The 18,884-nt window shown below is 38.8% G+C and overlaps 1 protein-coding gene across 2 annotated transcripts in view; it reads left to right on the top strand.

Annotated features, from left to right (window-relative positions):
- LOC123515450 (RNA-binding protein 39-like) overlaps positions 1-9,527 on the top strand; it is a 31,381-nt gene extending 21,854 nt beyond the window's left edge. For both annotated transcript variants that reach the window (XM_045274023.1, XM_045274022.1), the window contains 6 exons: positions 5,674-5,872; positions 6,828-7,094; positions 7,282-7,444; positions 7,968-8,136; positions 8,430-8,614; positions 8,773-9,527. In XM_045274023.1, coding sequence (XP_045129958.1) covers positions 5,674-5,872; positions 6,828-7,094; positions 7,282-7,444; positions 7,968-8,136; positions 8,430-8,614; positions 8,773-8,867 — 1,078 coding nt within the window. In that variant the 3' untranslated portion in view covers positions 8,868-9,527. The remainder of the gene's footprint in view (positions 1-5,673; positions 5,873-6,827; positions 7,095-7,281; positions 7,445-7,967; positions 8,137-8,429; positions 8,615-8,772) is intronic.
- The last annotated feature ends 9,357 nt before the right edge of the window (positions 9,528-18,884 follow it).

Genomic DNA, 18,884 nt, shown 5'->3' with positions numbered 1-18,884 from the left:
GTCAAGAAAATGTGAACTCGGATATATGAAATGATGTACAAAACAGGAAAAGAAAAGGAAACCACATATTACAAGTATTGTGGATTTCTATAGTAATTGGAATGTGGCAACTTATTAGCAATGGGATACATGACTTGGCCAACAAGCACTGTCCTGTAGAGGCATTCATGGGGGACACACCAGCGCATTGCTCAAGAGGAATAGGCTACGTGAGGAGGTTTATGAATGTCGCTGTGAGGGTTGGTGTCTGTCTCCCAGATCACTATCAGAATCACTACTGGAGTCTTCACTTTCTTCTGTCTGAATAAGAAAATCACTGTCTTCATTTTCATCACTCAATGTCATTACCGAGTAACACTGACATAACATCACTCGGAGTACTGTATCCTTCCTCCGGGTCACGGGGATTGCCAGATGTCGCCTCAAAATGGAAAAAGATGACCTATTGTGAGGGAACATAATTATGTCTCAAGGCTCAAGCAGGCGAGTGAGAAAACATGCCAGAGACCTCCACTTGCCCCAGGACCAATAGTGAGGGGGAGAGATTCAATTGTTTAGCGCGGAAAAATCATGATTACATGTACGATCCCCGCCTCTCCACACGTGACGCTTCAATCCTACATATACAATCACTGTAGATTAGGAGTTAAAGAATTAGGGGGGATAGGGACCAACCTCCAGCCTAGACCCCCCAAAGCATCACTGTAACCCCTAAAAACACTAACTTAGACTAATTCAGTACTATTAAGGGCTTCATTTATATCTTTTTGTTTATTAAACACATTAGGGTGCTATACAGTACATTTTTGGAAATGAAAACACTTGCAGCTGTCTCATGTTACTTGTCCTTGTTCTTCCAAATTGTTGATACTGTTGATCTAGGGACACCCATTTGCACTGCAACCACACTGTGAGCTATACCTGCCTCACACTTTCTTATAAGCTCAAGCTTATCTTTAAAAGGTAGGAAATTGTGCTTCTTGGGGCTGGAGCTGGAGGTGGCTTTGCGCGGAATGGTCTAAGTGGCGTGGAGGCAGGAGGTGGAAAAGCGGAGCGTGGCCTGCATGGACAACGCCTGGGGCGAGAGACGCAGAGGAAGTGACACACAGGCAGTGTTGCCAGATTTTCTTAATGAAAAGTAGCGGATTTCACCACTATGTATGCCAATATAAAAAAAACTACTACATATTACTTTAACTACTATATTTTGTACTTACCACTATCTGCTCACATTTCTTTCCTTGGGGTTAGGGGGAGGGGAGTGGAATCCTCTTTCACGATGTACCATTTTTTTCCATAAGTTTTCTGGCTTTTTTATTCCCCATTCTTACCTAGATTTAACCAAAATATTTTTTTTTTAAGTATAACAGAGTGGACCTGAGCTCTGCACAGTACCTCTAGCCCCTTTCCATCAAGCAGCCACATGATCCTCATAAGCATGACTCCCAGCACATCCACTTCATCCCTTGGTTGAACAACTTCGCCCTCCAGGGCGAGGCTCAGGGCTGTCCTCGCACCACTACCACTATCATCACCACCACTGCCATTAAACTTTGAAGGGTCATGGTCAAGACGGCCTCTGACCACGACAGATTGTATTAATAAATCGGTCGCTCCCCACTCCCCCATCCCTCTCCCTCCTTCCTCACCCAGTGATAGGCACTCTACCACGTAGTACCATACGTGAATGCTTACTTTTAATCACCGCAATAATATTATTGTGTAATGTTTATCATATAACATTCGGTATTTAGCCAAGTGGCACCTCCTGCTGCTGCAGCAAGCCAGCAAGAGTTGTCATCACCTTACAAAAAACACAATGGACTATCGCGCGCCTCTCAGACATTTTAAAATCTTGCGGGTAAACGAAACCTTAAAATGCATGTGTGTATATAACATTTTCTGCTCAGGAATGCATGTTCTCTCACCTCTTTCAATATTTACAGAAAGTCGTGTTACACCCTGGATACGTATATGCACTACATGGGCAAGGTACACCGGTGTACCAATACGTTATGGATTTTAACGCTCCATACTACAAAACACTATCTCAGGAATGCTGAGTTGCCATCCGTGGTTAACGTGTTAACATAATGAAAGAAATAAGAAGACAATAACCTAAAATTTGGTGTGGGGTCGTCATGGTAAACATAAATAAAATAATCTTTTACTGTATGTATACATTTTGCATTAAACACATTTATATTATGCTTATTAATGCTTTTATTAATAAACTTACAAAGACATAAAAATGACTATGAAAAAGGGAAATGTTTAAACAAAATTATTTTTATTAGCACCTTCTTCCTCTATTTTGCTACTTCCTCCTCTGATGTGTCACCATTATCGTCATTTGTCTTCAATTCTGTTACTTGACTTGGTGTGTGCAGTTTGAAGAAGCTTGTTATTGATTGCTGTTTTTCTTTGAAAAGAAGCTCGTAGCATGTAATTTTTTCCATGGAGAAAAACACAGTTAAAATTTTGCAACATTCAGAACACAATAACTTTTTACTGAGATGAGGTAGAAATTATTTTTATTTATTTATTTTTTTATTTTTTTTATTTTTTTTTCCTCTCTCTCTCTCTCTCTCTCTCTCTCTCTCTCTCTCTCTCTCTCTCTCTCTCTCTCTCTCTCTCTCTCTCTCTCTCTCTCTCTCTCTCTCTCTCTCTCTCTCTATAACGGCTTTGCAACCACTGTTAGCAAAAATGTAATTATGTTCTGAAGTTGCTCATTGACTGAAGGTAAGGGCAGAGGGAGAGTGAGGTGAGCAACAATGGTTGGCTCTCATTGGCTGTTGTCAGTTACATCACCGCATCCCTGCCTCCCTGTTGGTTGCTGAGTGGCCTGGGTGAAGATACGTTGGTGTAAAGTTCACTGTGCAGTCACTTTAATGTGATGCCTATATGGTCGATTACTGCCTTCACTACTAGCGGAATTTCACCCTTATTGCCATAATACTTCTGATGGCACAGATTAGAGCCAAACACAATAGAAAGAAGATGTGCTATACCACAGCTTGCTGAGACAAGCCAGGGTGAAAATACAGGCCTCCCATTGCCTGCCTGAATACATACATCATTATTAAGGGAGCGCGAGTTTTCTCTCTCTCTCTCTCTCTCTCTCTCTCTCTCTCTCTCTCTCTCTCTCTCTCTCTCTCTCTCTCTCTCTCTCTCTCTCTCTCTCTCTCTCTCTCTCTCTCTCTCTCTCTCTCTCTCTCTCCTTCTTCGACGGCCGCACAGCAGTGTGTACCCCTCCAAAGAATGGGAATTTTGACCATGTTGCGGGGTGAATTTTGACTTGGACGTTGCAGAATAGGAAAGCTGAAGGTGAAACAAAGAAAATGCTATACAAACCTCAAAATTAGCTGGGGTGGCACTTACGTCACTACTATTCAGAACGTGTCATATATTCATGGTTTCTGCTATTACTAAGTAATAATCTCCACCACCAGTGGCTCACTGCACTGCTGAAAGTTCTCATCATGAGTTTCACTTTGCTTTCCCCCTTCATCCTCATTACTTGTCATTTCAGGAACATTGCCTTACAGTTTTCCTCTTCCTCATTTGTATCATTCTTGGATACTGGCAGAACTATTGTATAATTTCTAAGGAGCTGCAGCTAAGCTGACAGGAAGTACAGTGGAGACTCAATGCTCGAAGGTCTTAATAGTCAAATTTTTCAATACTTGAATGCATAAGTTCAATTTAATACTTGAAAAAATACCTGATAGTCAAATGTCCACACACATGGTTGTAAACTAAGGCTGCCTGGCTTCTCTCCCCACCCTTCCTTCCGCCAGTTGTACTGCTGCAGTCATCAGAATAACATTCTTGCGTGTTCTGGTTGTAGTTTTTCACTTACATTAATACCAAAGACTTATTAGTGGTGAAAACATCTGGTAATTGAATAGTCACACATATAGTCGTATACAAAGCTCTGTCCTCTCCCTTCTCGCCACTGCCATTGCCCCGTTCTGATACCGGTATTCTGGTATACAGGGTACTTGTGCACATCCCTAGTCCTGCCACAGTTGTGAGAAAAAACCATATTGTTCTGCATTCTGTTGGTAGTTTTTCATTTAGAAACTTGTGATGTCACCAAAGGCTTATTAGTGGTGAAAATAAGGAATCTAGTGAGAGTGCAAGTGTTAGTGAGCCACAGCACTCCACAAGTGGATTCACAGGAATCACACCAGGAGAAAAGTTACAAAGACATTTTCATAGATGGTGACTCATCCTCCGGCGACCTCTCTCCTCCTCCCCACCCTTACTTTTTCCTATTCTATGTTATCCATCACTAGCTTTCACTTACAGTATGTACAAATCAAAATTACATAATGAAAAAGCATTTAAGTTTTTACATATGTGGTTTTGCTAAGATTAGAACGAATCACCTGATTTATAGGTATCAATAGTTGAATTTTTTGATACTCGAACAGTCATTTGGAACGAATTAAGTTTGAGTATTGAGTCTCCACTGTAATGGCAGTCAAACATGTTGATTTTAAGTAAAGATGTACCGATACCAAAATTTTGGCCGATTCCGATACCAATACCACCTAATTGGACCGATACCGATACTACTACTTATAGTGATTACTGCACTGGACACCAAGATGAGTTGGTGGAGGCTTTGTTTTGGTGGATGCTGTAAGTCCACCTGAGAACATTTGTGAAATAGGAGCAATTCTAGAAGCTTTTTGAAGCCATTTGCAAAGGTAAATTACTCAGTAATTGGAATGAATATCTTCTAAGTCTTCTGATTCTTGTCACTTATTTTAAATTCTTACTTCTTACTCCTTTAGCAACCATTTGGTCTTGTGCATTTTCATTATTAATTTTATTGACGATATTTTGGCGATCAAAAATATTTTTAAAATTATTAAAATTGTAAAACACAAAATATTAGCAAAAGAAACTCATTTTGTTGTGTATGTTTCTCTTTAATTAAATCTGACATCCTTTGATATTAATTCATTACACATTAGTAGACCAATTCAGAAACACGAGCTTTCAAAACCTAATATTTTCAGTTGAATAGAAAAAGTTTAGTTTATTCTAAATTTCTAGGTTGTGGCTTATTACCACAGAAAACAGTAGTCTATGATATACGGTAATCACCACAGAAATTTAATACGCCGTATTATATTAATTTGGTTTCATCAATATCTTATTTGAATATATCACTAAGTAGTAAATTCCTTTTAGTTATCGCAAGTATCGACATAAAATAAGCCAATACCGATACCGCTGATTCCAATACCAATACCAATGCATCGGTACATCTCTAATTTTAAGTGGTGAGGTCACTTTAAAAACATTAGAAATAAAAAGAAGGGCTAGTTGAAGCATGGCTGTCCTTTAAATGAAAGACTTGAGACTGGTCCATTTTTGTTTCCTTCAGACTCAAGATTTATTTCTAATTTAATTTTTTTGCTTTTTGGTCTTCTCACTTAATTTCTGTGTATGGTGTCAGGTTCTATTACCATGAGACAGTTAACTATTCTAGGTAGATTAATCTTGCATTAATACAAACTTTCACTTCATTTTTGCCTTTTGTATTAAAATCCTAGTTTAGTAGTCTGCTTATATTATTCAACTGGTAGAAATTTAGGTTATAAGTGTAAGATGCCAGTGCTATTTAGATTGATTCAAAATTTATTGCTTTTTCAGGGAGTTGTCGGTGGAGGAGAGGGATGCCCGGACTGTCTTCTGTATGCAGTTGTCATCCCGCATCCGTTCCCGTGATCTAGAAGATTTCTTCTCAGTGGTTGGGAAGGTCAATGATGTCCGCATCATCACAGACACAAAAACTCGTAGATCTAAGGGAATCGCTTATGTTGAATTTTGTGACGTCGAGTCTGTGCCGTTGGTAAGTTGTGTTTGTCCTAAGTGTTTGAGTATTATAAATGTTTTCATTCTTGAAATATAGATATAATTTTGCATATACCATATTTAATGGCTCATAAGATGCACCTTTAAAAAAAAAAAAAAATGGTCCTAGGAAATCAATCTGTGTCTTGAGGCCTAGGTTCAGGATTGAGGCAGTGATGGGTGGTAATCTATGATAATAGAGGCTCCAAAATCAAACCCCTGACTTCTTTGCACATGTAAACAAAGTGATGATTGGCACTACACCAAAAAAAAAACTTTCTTTCAAAGTAACAATACATAATAAGTTGTATTTATCAGTAATTCATTTAGAATGACACCAGTCAGTAAGAATTTACCTGAATGACCACACACCACACATTGCATGAACCAAAATAAGATACACGATCACCAATTGGTTATCTTGATCTTGACACAGGCAAGCTTCACTGCCTTTACAGTGTGACACTGTTATTCCTTGAGGTGAGACACTCTGCCATACAATTAGAATTGTACATATCTTTTAACATTCTTATCTTGCATACATGTAAAAAAAAAAAAAAAAAATATATATATATATATATATATATATATATATATATATATATATAAATAATTTTTAGCCGTGTAGCCTCACAGATTTAGTCACTGGTGACACCATATGCCAGGTACTTGTTCATATCTCACAACAAGATGGGTATTTAGTCTACTAGCAAATATCAATTTTTTTAATGCAAAATATTGGGATCTAATAAGGATTTAAATGCATGTGAAGGTCTTTAAATATCATGTGAAATTTTTAACTTTATTTTCAGTTTAACTGCTCATTTATCTTTTTTCAATGTCGGCCAAAACTGGGTGCATCTTATGAACCTATGGGTTTTATGAGCCATTAAATATGGTAAGTAACATACTTTTTCCTTTGCCATCACTAAATTTTTTACCTTTCTTGACAGGCTCTAGGACTATCAGGACAGAAGATTCTTGGTGTGCCCATAGTGTGTCAGCCAACTCAGGCTGAGAAGAATCGTGCTGCATCCTCAGCAGCTGCTCAGGATCAGAAGGCAGCATCAGGTCCTATGAGGTTATATGTTGGATCTCTGCACTTTAATATCACTGAAGACATGCTGAGGGGAATCTTTGAGCCTTTTGGGAAGATTGATCATATCCAGTTAATAATGGACTCCGAGACTGGACGGTCCAAAGGTTATGGCTTTATTACAGTGAGTAGTGTCATTTAGCAGTGTTGGGTGTCAATGGTTTGATGCATGGTGTTCGTGTTTTGTTTATACAGTATATTGCATTTTGTGACATCGTGGTTTTGTATCCAAATTAAGTTTCAAGATTGCAGTGGTTTATTGTATAGACAGTGAGCTGGTTTCCAAATAGTAATGGTGTATTTCATTTCAGTTCCACAATTCGGATGATGCCAAGAAAGCACTTGAGCAGTTGAATGGCTTTGAACTGGCCGGGCGTCCAATGAAGGTGAACCATGTCACTGAACGCTCCGAAACTCAGCAGGGTTCCTCACTCCTTGATTCAGATGAAATGGAAAGGGCAGGCATAGATTTAGGTGAGTTGCTACCTATGTTTTGATTGATTCAGATGTTGAATATTAAATAATCTGTTGGACTGTTGAAGTAACTTATTCATCTACAAGGCCTCAGCACTCTGTACTTACTCTTGTAAATTTCTAGTGCTCCCATCATTTCAACATTCATTTCTTTTTAGTGATGTAGCATTCTGCCCTTCCACTTTTCTGTCTCAACATTCTTCACACTACACATCATCTTGTGCAAATAGACATCTCATGTGCTTCTTTCATTCCTAGAGGACTTGACCACCTCATGATGCTCCATAACCATCATAGTTCTACAAACCTTTGTCTTGCCTTGTTGTCTTCAATTTTGTTTGAAACTAAAAAACAAACCATTTTAATAGTCATCCCTCCATGTGACAACTGATAGGAATCATCAGGCTCAGCACTTCCAGCAAGAAATATCATTTCTGTCTTCTGACTTGGTGATGATGAACAGAGTTTTTGATGCACAAACCTTAATCATGTTTTTGTCATGTAGTCTCTTCTTCATTTGCAGGTGCAACAGGCAGACTTCAATTAATGGCCAAGTTAGCAGAGGGCACGGGTCTTCAACTCCCTGCTGCAGCCGCGAATGCCTTACACATGCCTGCACAACCCCAGCAACAGCCTGCACCACCCATTGCCACACAGTGTTTCCTGCTCTCCAACATGTTTGATCCTTCCACGTTAGTATCTCTACCTACACTTCAAAATGTGTACTATTATGTAAGATGGAATGACTTAAGTGTTTCTCTGGTATCACAGTTACTGGAAGGTCAAGTGGTTAGGCATGTTGACTGAAATAAGTATTGGAGAAGGCTGCTGCAGGAACCATTTCAACTATTTTTTGACTGATGGTTGTCAGGATTTGTAAGGAAGGGAACTTATATTTTGTGTATTTGATTTTTATTTTATTCATTTATTTGCTTCATTTATTTTCTTTTTTATTACAAAATATAATACCAAATTACTGTTGCAGGGAGACAAATCCAAATTGGTCTGATGAAATTCGTGATGATGTCCTTGAAGAATGCAACAAACATGGAGGTGTTCTACATATATTTGTAGACAGACAGTCAGCCCAGGGAAATGTGTATGTCAAGTGCCCTACTATAGCCACTGCTGCCGCCTCTGTCAATGCCCTACACGGGAGGTGGTTTGCTGGTAAGTTTTACTTTTTAATCATTTGGTATATTATGTCTGGTAAGAAGCATCAGAACAAGTTAAATGCAGGACAGCTATTTGATGGATTTCAGAAAATGAGAGAGTTCTGCATTAGAGGGCGTGATGTTTTATATATATATATATATTTTTTTTTACAGGCAAGATGATAACGGCAGCCTACGTACCGGTGATGAGTTATCATTCCCTCTTCCCAGAGGCCATGACTGCTTCCCAACTTGTGTTTCCCCGATGAAGAGCCTTCTCAGTTCACCTTTTGCTTAAAGTCATGGCTTGGTTTGCAGTCATCAGTTGTTATGATTGCAACAGTTTGTGTGATTTTTTTTATTTGTATATTTTTTTTATTATTTTTATTTTATTATTATTATTAGTATTTTTTTTTTTTTTTTTTTTTTTTTTTCATTATGTGTCAATGCTGGTCATTCTGATCATCTGGAGTTGCATTTTGTTATCCCCCATAAATCATGTGGAATGTTTTAACTTGTTAAAGAATAGTTTTAGAGTGGAACTGTTAGAGTGGTGGATGATCCTGAGGAAATATGTCTGTAACATTGTTTGGTGTACAACTACCTCCAAATGAAATTATTACTACATTACTGTTGTTAATGGTTTTTTGGGGTGATCTAAATCTTAAGTTCAAAACTCATAGTTCCATTAACATTGTCTTATAATGAAACACTCGGCAAAGACCAGGAAGGGAGTCAAGAGTAGTTCTTAGTCAATATGATGCTATTTTTGCAGATGATTATCATAGATATTTTTAAGTTGTGTGAGGATACCACATGCACATTGTGATTACTGGTCGAGTGTATATATGTACAGCAGGTATGATATTTGATCCATGCACTTCCAAGTCATAATAATGTGTTTATATTAATACATATTCTTGAGCAAACTTTGCATCTTTTCACATTTTGAAAACCTTACTCTGCCAATCGGATAAGCATTTCAAAACGGATCCAGACACACACTCATGCACACACACACAAAAAAAAACAGATATTGTGTGCCTGGTGGAAACAAAGTTAAATGAGGCAATAAAAATAGACATAGATAAAAGATATAATATATGGAGGAGATACTGAGTGGGTAATGGAGGAGGAGGAGTCATGATGTTAAGGAAGGAGATAGTGGTAAATCAAGTGGAGTTTGGGGAAGAAAAATCAGAAATCCTGTATATTAAGATACATATTAATAAAAAGGAGTTAACAATCATTGGAGCATATGTGCCACCAAAAACAAATTCATGGACTAATCAAGAATATAAAGACATGATAAATGACACAATAAGGAGTCTTACAAGAATCATTAAAGAAAGGAGAAAAGTGATATTAGTAGGAGATTTCAACTGCAAGGAGGTGGACTGGGAAAATTATGAAAGTGGTATGGGGAAGAAGCCTGGGAGATAGATTCCTGAACCTAATGATAGATAATTTGATGGTCCAAAGAGTAAAGGAAAACACAAGATTCAGAGGAAACGATGAGCCGGCAAGATTGGACCTAGTTTTTACAAGGGATATACAAATTAACGATGATATAAGATACAAGTGCCCATTGGGAAAGAGTGACCATGTAATATTAGAAATGGATATAGAAGAAGGAAAGGAAGATAGAGATGAATCATACAAAGGAGACCGATTAAATTACAGAAAGGCTGATATTGAGAATCTCAAGAACTATTTTAAAACGTAAACTGGGAGGAGATGGAAAACTCAGAAACGGTTCAAGAGAAATATAACTTATTTTTGGAAATATACAAAACAGGAGTCAGGGAATATGTCCAAAATATAGACCTAAAGAAGAAGGAAAGAAAGATTGGTTTAATGCAAGATGTGCTAGGGCAAAGGAGAAACGAGATGGAGCATGGAAAAGGTGGAGAAGAAACAAATCCAGAAAATAAGGAAAACTTCAAAACAGCAAGAAATGAATATGCTAAGGTGAGAAAGGAAGAAGAAAGAACTATGAAAAGGACATTGTCGAAAAATGTAAGGAACAACCAAAATTGTTCTACAGATTCATAAATGGAAAAATAAGACAAAAAGAAACAATAGAAAGGTTAAAAGGAGAGAACAGAATGGTGGAAGACCCAAAAAGTATGGCAGAACTGTTAAATAGTAAATTTCATGAGGTCTTTACTAAGGAATCCAAATTTGTAAGACCACAGGGTAATAGAGAGACTGTCCATATGAAAGAGATTAAAGTAACCAAGCTTGAAATAAAAAAAGTTGATGAGAGAATTAGATGAGAAGGCAATGGGACCGGATGAAGTCTCAGGCAGAATACAGAAAGAATGTAGGGAAGAACTAGCAAGTCCTATACACAACATAAAATGCTCAATAGAAAATGGAACAGTACCAGTGGAGTGGAAAAGAGCTGAGGTGGTTCCCATATATAAGAGCGGAAGGAAGGAAGAACCTTCAAATTACAGACCAGTATCACTAACTAGTGTAATATACAAGATGTGTGAAAGAGTAATAAAGAAGCAATGGATTGAGTTTCTTGAAGACAACAAATTATTATCAAACAGCCAATTTGGTTTTAGAAAAGGTCAGTCATGTGTAACAAATTTGTTGAGTTTCTACTCTAGAATAGTTGATAAAGTACAAGAGAGAGAGGGATGGAGAGTAGTAGAAAGCGGAGTGCCACAGGGGTAAGTATTGGCACCTATACTTTTCCTCATTTATATCAAGTAAAGTGAACAGCTACATAAATCTGTTTGCGGACGATATGAAACTGCAGTTATAAAGCAAAAAGAGGGTTGTAAAATACTGGAGGAAGACCTAAATAAGATCTGGGAATGGAGTAAAAGTGAGAGATAGAATTCAATGTGGATAAAAGCCATGTCAAGGAAATGGGAAAGAGTGAAAGACAACCCGTGGGAATCTATTAGATGGGAGATGGAGTAGAACTGGTAAAAGTGAAAAAGGAAAAAGACTTGGGAGTGACAATGGAAACAAAACAATCAACTGGTAAGCCATATTGATAGAGTTTTCAGAGACATATAATTTGCTAAGGAATATTGGATTAGCATTTCACGACATGGACAAAGAAATGATGAAGAAATTGTTAAGTACTATAATAAGACCTAGATTGGAATATGCAGGAGTAGTGTGGACCCCTCATAAAAAGAAACACATAAGGAAGTAGGAGAAACTACAAAAAAATGGCTACAAGAATGGTTCCAGAATTTGAAGGGATGACATATGAGGAGAGACTAAAGGCTATGGATCTACCAACCCTGGAACAGAGAAGGGAGAGAGGGGATCTGATACAAGTTTATAAATTGATCAACAGAATGGACCAAGTGGATAATGAGGAACTGATCCTGAGAGAAGAATATGACATTTGAAGCTCAAGATCGCATAGTAAAAAGCTGAGGAAGGGAAGATGTCTGAGAGATGTTAATAAAAATAGTTTCCCACAAAGATGTGTTGAGACATGGAACAGTGAAGAAGTGGTGTCAGCAACGAGTGTGCATAGTTTTAAAGAAAAATTGGAGAAGTGTAGATATGGAGATGGGCCACACGAGCATAAAGCCCAAGCCCTGCAAAACTACAACACACCATTGCCGCCTCACCGACAAGACGTTGCAAATCCACTCCTAGGAAAAGCACTTCAGCAGGCGTTGGAGCCTAATCTAGACATATGCACAGTGGGGTAGGGGGCCCTAAGGTTTTCGTGTCTCCAAATTAATAAGATTTGGACACCATATAGAATGGAAAAAATGAAGAGAGAGGCAGAGCTAGGTGGACATGCCAAACGCATGGGACCTAAACAAACACTATGTTGTGAAAACCTGAGATTTATTGAAACACCTGTTGGATTGAATGATGATAATATGGACAAGGACTTTTCTAGATTTATAGAGGAAAGAGGCAATATGAGGAGGCTGATAAACATGGAAAGAGAGATAAGATACATGGAGGTGATGTCGAGTATGATGGAAAAACTAGACAAATTGATAAAAGAAAACATAGAACTAAAAGTGAGGTTTGAAGAATGTGAGAAAGTAGGAAAATAAACCAGGAGATGCAGGAGATAAAGAAACAAAATGATACACTAAAGGCTACATGTTATGACTATGAAGACTACAGAAAAAAGTGCAGGATAGGGAGGACTAAGTAAAGAATGGAATGGGTGAAAGCAAACTGGAAGAATTATGAAATGCCTGGAAACAGGAGCAGGAAGAGGAAAAAGTTAAATTTTCAGAGGTAGTAAGAAGACAACAGGGACAGTTTTTGCTATTGGCAATGTGGGTGACCATCCAGGGTGCAATCTATTTTGGGGGTGCATGAATGCCCTTCCCTGCTTGGAAAAAAAAAAAGAAAAAAAAATTTGGCACTAATACTGCTAACTTCCACTTCAAGTTAGAGAAGAGATTGCTGGGGTGCCCCTACTATCATGTCAATTTACTGCTGAGTCATGTATACAGGTTATATGTGTCGAAAGTAAACACAAGGAGGAGAGGGGTGGGGTATCAACTTTTGCCTGTGAGTCTCACTCTTGGTGGGGCTTGTTGATGGGTTTGGGTTTGGGCTTGGGAGGTGGGTTGGAGGCTGTCCGATGGAGGGTTCGCCCAGGGCGTAAAAGTAGTCAGGACTGCCTCTGGGAGGCAAATTCAGGAAAAGACAAAGGACACTGTTATACAAGTAATTAATGAGAAAGAAGATTTAGTGAGAAACTGTGGATAAGAGGAAATGTTTCTTAATTTTTGGGTTGAAGGAAAAAAGTCCAAACAAGTTCATGAGAGAGCATGAACAGAGAGAATTGGCCAAAACTATTATCAAACGGGTCCAGGACAGCACACAGGAGTAGGACCAGGAAGTGGAGGAAATGATCAGGTTGGGAAGATTTATTGAAGGGGTAAGAGACAAATGAAGTGAGAATGAGATTGCAGGTGGCAGTGGAGAAAATTATGATAAGAAAAGGGAAGCTGGCTGATGATACTGAATCTAAGGATATATGGATATAAAGGGTTACAAACCTGGAAGAGAGGAGGAAGGAGAAAGTGCTAAGAAATTAAGGTAAGGAAAACAGGACGAAGATTAAGAAAAGGAATTTGTACTGGACAGTTTCAGATATGAAACTAAAGAAGTGGTATCTATGAAAGGAGGAGGAGGCAAGAGATTAAGAGTGACTTAAACTAATATAGATGGGTTGTTATCCAGTATGCTGGAGGTTAGAGATTATTTGAAAGAAAAAAGACCAGATGTAATGTGCATCGCAAAAACAAAACTAAAATAGGAGATCCATGTTAGTTTAAAGGGCCGCCGTGGTACAGTGGAACCATGCGTGCTTTGGGATCGGAGGGGTCTCCAAGCGCACGGGTTCAAATCCTGTCCACGGTCCGAGTGTAGGTTGGGCTTCCTCACTCGGGGCAACGGTTTCCTAGTGGGTGGGCTTTGAGATAGGGGGTACCCAAAAAGTATCCCCTTTAGCCCATAAATTCCCATGAAAGCCCACATGGTAAAAAAAAATAAATAAATAAATAAAAAAAATATATAATAACTGCAGAAGAGACAGGAAAGGTAAAGGGGAGGAGTGCTAATAATGGTTTGTGATAATATATGTGTGGAGGAAATACAATATGGTGATGGCATGGTGGAAGTAGTGAGAGTAACAATCAAAATAGAGGAATTAAAAAAAAGGAAAATCATAGTAATGTATGTGCCACCTAAGATACATGGGGAACTGAGGAACATAAGGAAATGCAAAGAGAGGTGATTAAGTGCCTAGATAATATAATAATATGAGATGGAAGAATACTATTATTAGGAGACTAAAAGAATAAACTGGAGAGAGAGATGGAAGTAATGGGTAATGCTGGACAATAATGGAACGAGGTGTTATAGTTGACTATGGTAAATACAATGGATCAGTGGATGGAAGAGTCAACAAGGTGCAGGGGGTAGAATGTTCACAAAGAAGCCAAAGCCCCCTCCCAGCATACAATACCTTAGTTCAATGGGAAGAAGTGATCATGTGACATTAGAGTTGGAAATGTATGAGGAGGATGGGATAAGATGCAGAGGAGACTACAATAAAGAGAGATTAAGTCATGCAAGAGCAGATTTTGAAAAATTAAGAAAATTGTTTTGCTGCTATTGAATGTAGGAACATTATGAATGTAAGGACAATACAGGGGAAATGTGAAATATTCCTACAGAAATATAACGAAGGAGTGAAGAAATACATACCTATCCTTAGAGTAAAGAAAAGTATGCATGCTTGGTACAATGGCAGATGTATAAAAGCTAAAAAGGCAAATGATAAAGCTTGGTAAAAAAATAAATTACAATAATAGATAGTAGTATAAGGATGCAAGAAATTAATATATTAGCACCAGGAGAGAAGAAGAAAGAAACTTTGAGAAAGATGTGGTGCAAAAAAGCAAAGATGAAACCAAGCTTTTCTACAAATTTATAAATGGTAAGATGAAGAATAAGGAAACAATGAAAAAAATAATTAAAGGAGGGAAGACGTACCAAACAGCAAAGGAAATGAGTGAAATAATGAATGAGAATTTCAAAACTGTGTTCACTGAAGAAGAGGATTTTGCATAACCAAATAAGACAGTGCATTGCTGAGGACTGCAGAAAATCATAGTGCACGAGGAGGATATTAGAAGATTATTAGAGAATTTGGATATCAGAAAAGCAATGGGACTGGATGGTGTATCAGGCTGGGTGCTAAAAGAATGTGCAGCTATTAGATCCAATTTGGGATATAATTATAAGCTCATTAAATGAAAGGAGAGTACCACTAGAATGGAAGAGAGCCAAGGTAATATCGATATTTAAAGGAGAAAAAGCCACTGAGCCATTAAATTACAGATCAGTGTCACTTACAAGTGTTATAGGGAAGTTATGTGAAACAATCAAAGAAAATGGGTTAAACATCTGGAAGAAGGAGAAGTTATAACGAACAGGCAATATAGGTTCAGGAAGTCATGCATGTTGAATTTATTAAGTTTCTACTAAAGAGTAATAGAAGGACTGGAAAACAGAGATGGATGGATTGACACAATATACCTGGACACAGAAAAGGATTTTGATAAAGTCCCTCATGGAAGAATACTTTGGAAACTAGAGAGTATAGGAGGACTGCGAGGGAAATTTGTTTGACTGGATAAGGGATTATTTGATAAACAGGGAGATGAGAACTGTGATCAGAGATACATACTCATCTTGGGATAATGTAAGAAGTGGAGTGCCACAAGGGTGAGTGTTAGCCCCCCCCATTATGTTCCTGATATATGTAAACAACATTCACAATGGGGTAAACAGTTATATTAATTTTTTTGCTGATGATGCAAAGCTGCTAAGAGTTGGCTAATCAAAACCTGGGAGGACTGTTTGCTGTTACAGGAAAATATAGGTAAACAAAATCTATGAGTGGAGTAAGAAATGGAAATTGAAGTTTAATGACAAGAAATGTTACGTAATGGAATTAGGAAAGAATAAGATAAGACCGGTATGAAATTATCTGATGGAAGAGGAACAAATAATGAAGACTAAAGAGGAAAAAAATCTGGGAGTGATTATACAGGAAAATCAAAACCCTGAAAAACCCATAAGAATACGATATTTGGATTAGCATATAAAATGTTGACTAATATAAGAGTGGCATTTCAATTCATGGATAACAATAAAAAAAAGTTATCACAAGCATGATACGTCCTAAGCTGGAGTATGCATCTGTGGTGTGGTCTCTGAGCTCTAAAAAAGATATAAGAAGATTAGAATATATTCAGAAGATAGCTACAAAGATGGTCTCAGAACTGAAGGACCTAACATAATGAAGAAAGGCTGAAGGAAATGAGACTGCCAACATTACAAGATAAAAGAGAATGAGGACACCTAATAACAATGTATAAAATGGTAAATGGAATGGAGGAGGTAGTAGACACCTACCAAAATGATAATTTACTCTCAGCAAGGTCTAATAGCACTAGTTCAGGGGGTGCTGTGAACCTTCCATTAAAGCTAGTTATGATCTCGCTGAATGTTTCCCTTTATGTCTCACAACTCAAGGGGCCAGTCACAGCGTGCCCTCTAAAGACAACTCTCCTTCTCATAAAACTACATGCACTTACCACACCCTTCACTTCTCATTCAAAATTTAAGTAATGGCAACTCCAAATCCAGCCTCAGAGTCCTCTTCTGGGGAGGGGACCAGAAACGTCCACAGGTAGGACTGCTCTCTCATTAGCTACCCAAAATATCTTGACACCTCCCTCAACTTTTTCTACATTAACTTCTGCAACATTCACAGTCTTAGATATAATTTTCAATCTGTGGAACACCACCTCTCCTCTACTAAACCTCATCTTTTCCTCACTGCAACACAGCTGTCTGAGGCAATTAACTGTTCCCTCCTACTTTCTCTTTTCTAATTTTCGTTCCAAAGCTGGATGATGTGTCTATGTATGCAATGATTTAACTTGTTCTCATGCTCATGCTTGATCTTGAGTCTTCCAAGTTTTCCATCATCTGGCTTAGAATCAAGTCACTCTCAAACTAAATTTATCCATGCCGTCTCTCCCTGATAGAGGATTGATTGATCTCATGCACTTTATATTTCTGCCTGGAATCATGCTGAAACTGATTGATTGATTGATTGATTGATACATTTATTGTTGAATTAATAAATAATTACAACAAAGGAGGAGGATGGGCCTTGCCACCCACCCCCTGGGCAAAGACTTAAGGTTAAAGTATCACAAAAATAACTCTGGACAGTATACACAACAAGAATACAAGTATTTCAATAAATAAATACACATATTGCACACCTTATTGCCTAAGACATCCTACAGTCTGGGAGCAAACTGAGGATATTCCCTGAGTATATCCCTGAGGGTGGCAGAGTCTAGGAGATGGTCAATGAGGCTGTACAAGTCATGCTGACCTTGTGGCCTAAATTTAGCAATGAGAGGACATTCCATGATATAGTGACGCAGAGTGTGTCCCCTTGGTGCAGCACACAGCACACACCAGGAGAAGCACTGACTTCCCAAAAGTATTTGTAGCCTAATCTGAGCCTCATTGCCACCCTGTCATGTGATGCAGTGTGTCTCCCGTAGGTGTAAGCACAGCTCTGGGAGACACGTGCATAGTGAAGACTAGTGCTACTGCCCCTATGGCAACAAAGCTCCAACTGATCACTAATGCTACTTTGTACAAAGTCCTTAATGCTACTCTTAACATAACCCAGAGTGTACTCAGTGCCAGGGTCCACTGTGTCATCTTGTAGGGCACACTGAGCAAGGTGGTCTGCTTTTTCATTTAACGGGATACCCACATGAGAGGGTATCCAGATGAAATGGACCGTGGCACCAGCACCTTCTAGGGCGTGGATGAGATCAAGACACTTATTAACTAGATCACAGTCCATGGGGAGGTGGATTGAAGGGCGTACAATGCAGCCTGACTGTCAATAAAGAAATATACATTCTTATGGAGAGGCGCCACAATGTGGAGCGCCTCCAGTACAGCATACAGTTCTGCTCTAGTGGAAGACATGGGTGCAGGGAGCCGCCTGGAAACCTCAGTGTCAGTGTAGAGACTGGCAGAGATGTAGTCACGGATGAACAGCCCACATCCAGACCTGCTGCCATTGACTGACCCATCACAATAAACATGAATAGCCTGAACGTGTGGGTACTTGGACAATTTAGTCATGAACATGTCTTGCAGCACATGAGGGAGCCAGTCCCTCTTGGGCTGATGCAGTGAGTGAATATCAACACTGACACGGTGAGGGTTCCAGGCGGGTTGCAGCGGTGACATAACAACGTTAATACAAGCCTCGGCTACACCTACACTTGTCAGTACTCCCAAGATCTTCCTGAGGTATGGTGTTGTAGGAGTGCGAGGATCATGATACAGGGGGTCAGTGATCCCTTTAGAGAGTCAGAGCCCGTGCATAGCATCCGACTAATTGTGCGACAAGTCATTTCCTGTACCCTACACATAATACTCGGCAAGTGCAGTTCAGCTCTGAGGACTTCAATCTGTGCAGTCCTGGGGCATCCCAAGATTATCTGCATGGCTTCATTCTGTACAAGCTCCAGGGACGGAGTTGGGTGGCACTAAACTGTATTAAAACAATAATCAATAAGGGACTGTATGACAGATATATAGAACATTCTTAGGACTGGAATGTCCACCCCCAGGCCCCTGTTGGCTAGCAGCCGAAGTGGTGCTAGCCGTGGCAGACAGAGGTCTCGAACATAGTGGACGGCTTGAAG

Source organism: Portunus trituberculatus, chromosome 39, assembly GCF_017591435.1.
Source record: "Portunus trituberculatus isolate SZX2019 chromosome 39, ASM1759143v1, whole genome shotgun sequence".
NCBI lineage: Eukaryota > Metazoa > Arthropoda > Malacostraca > Decapoda > Portunidae > Portunus > Portunus trituberculatus.
This window is presented reverse-complemented; position numbering and strand designations above follow the sequence as displayed.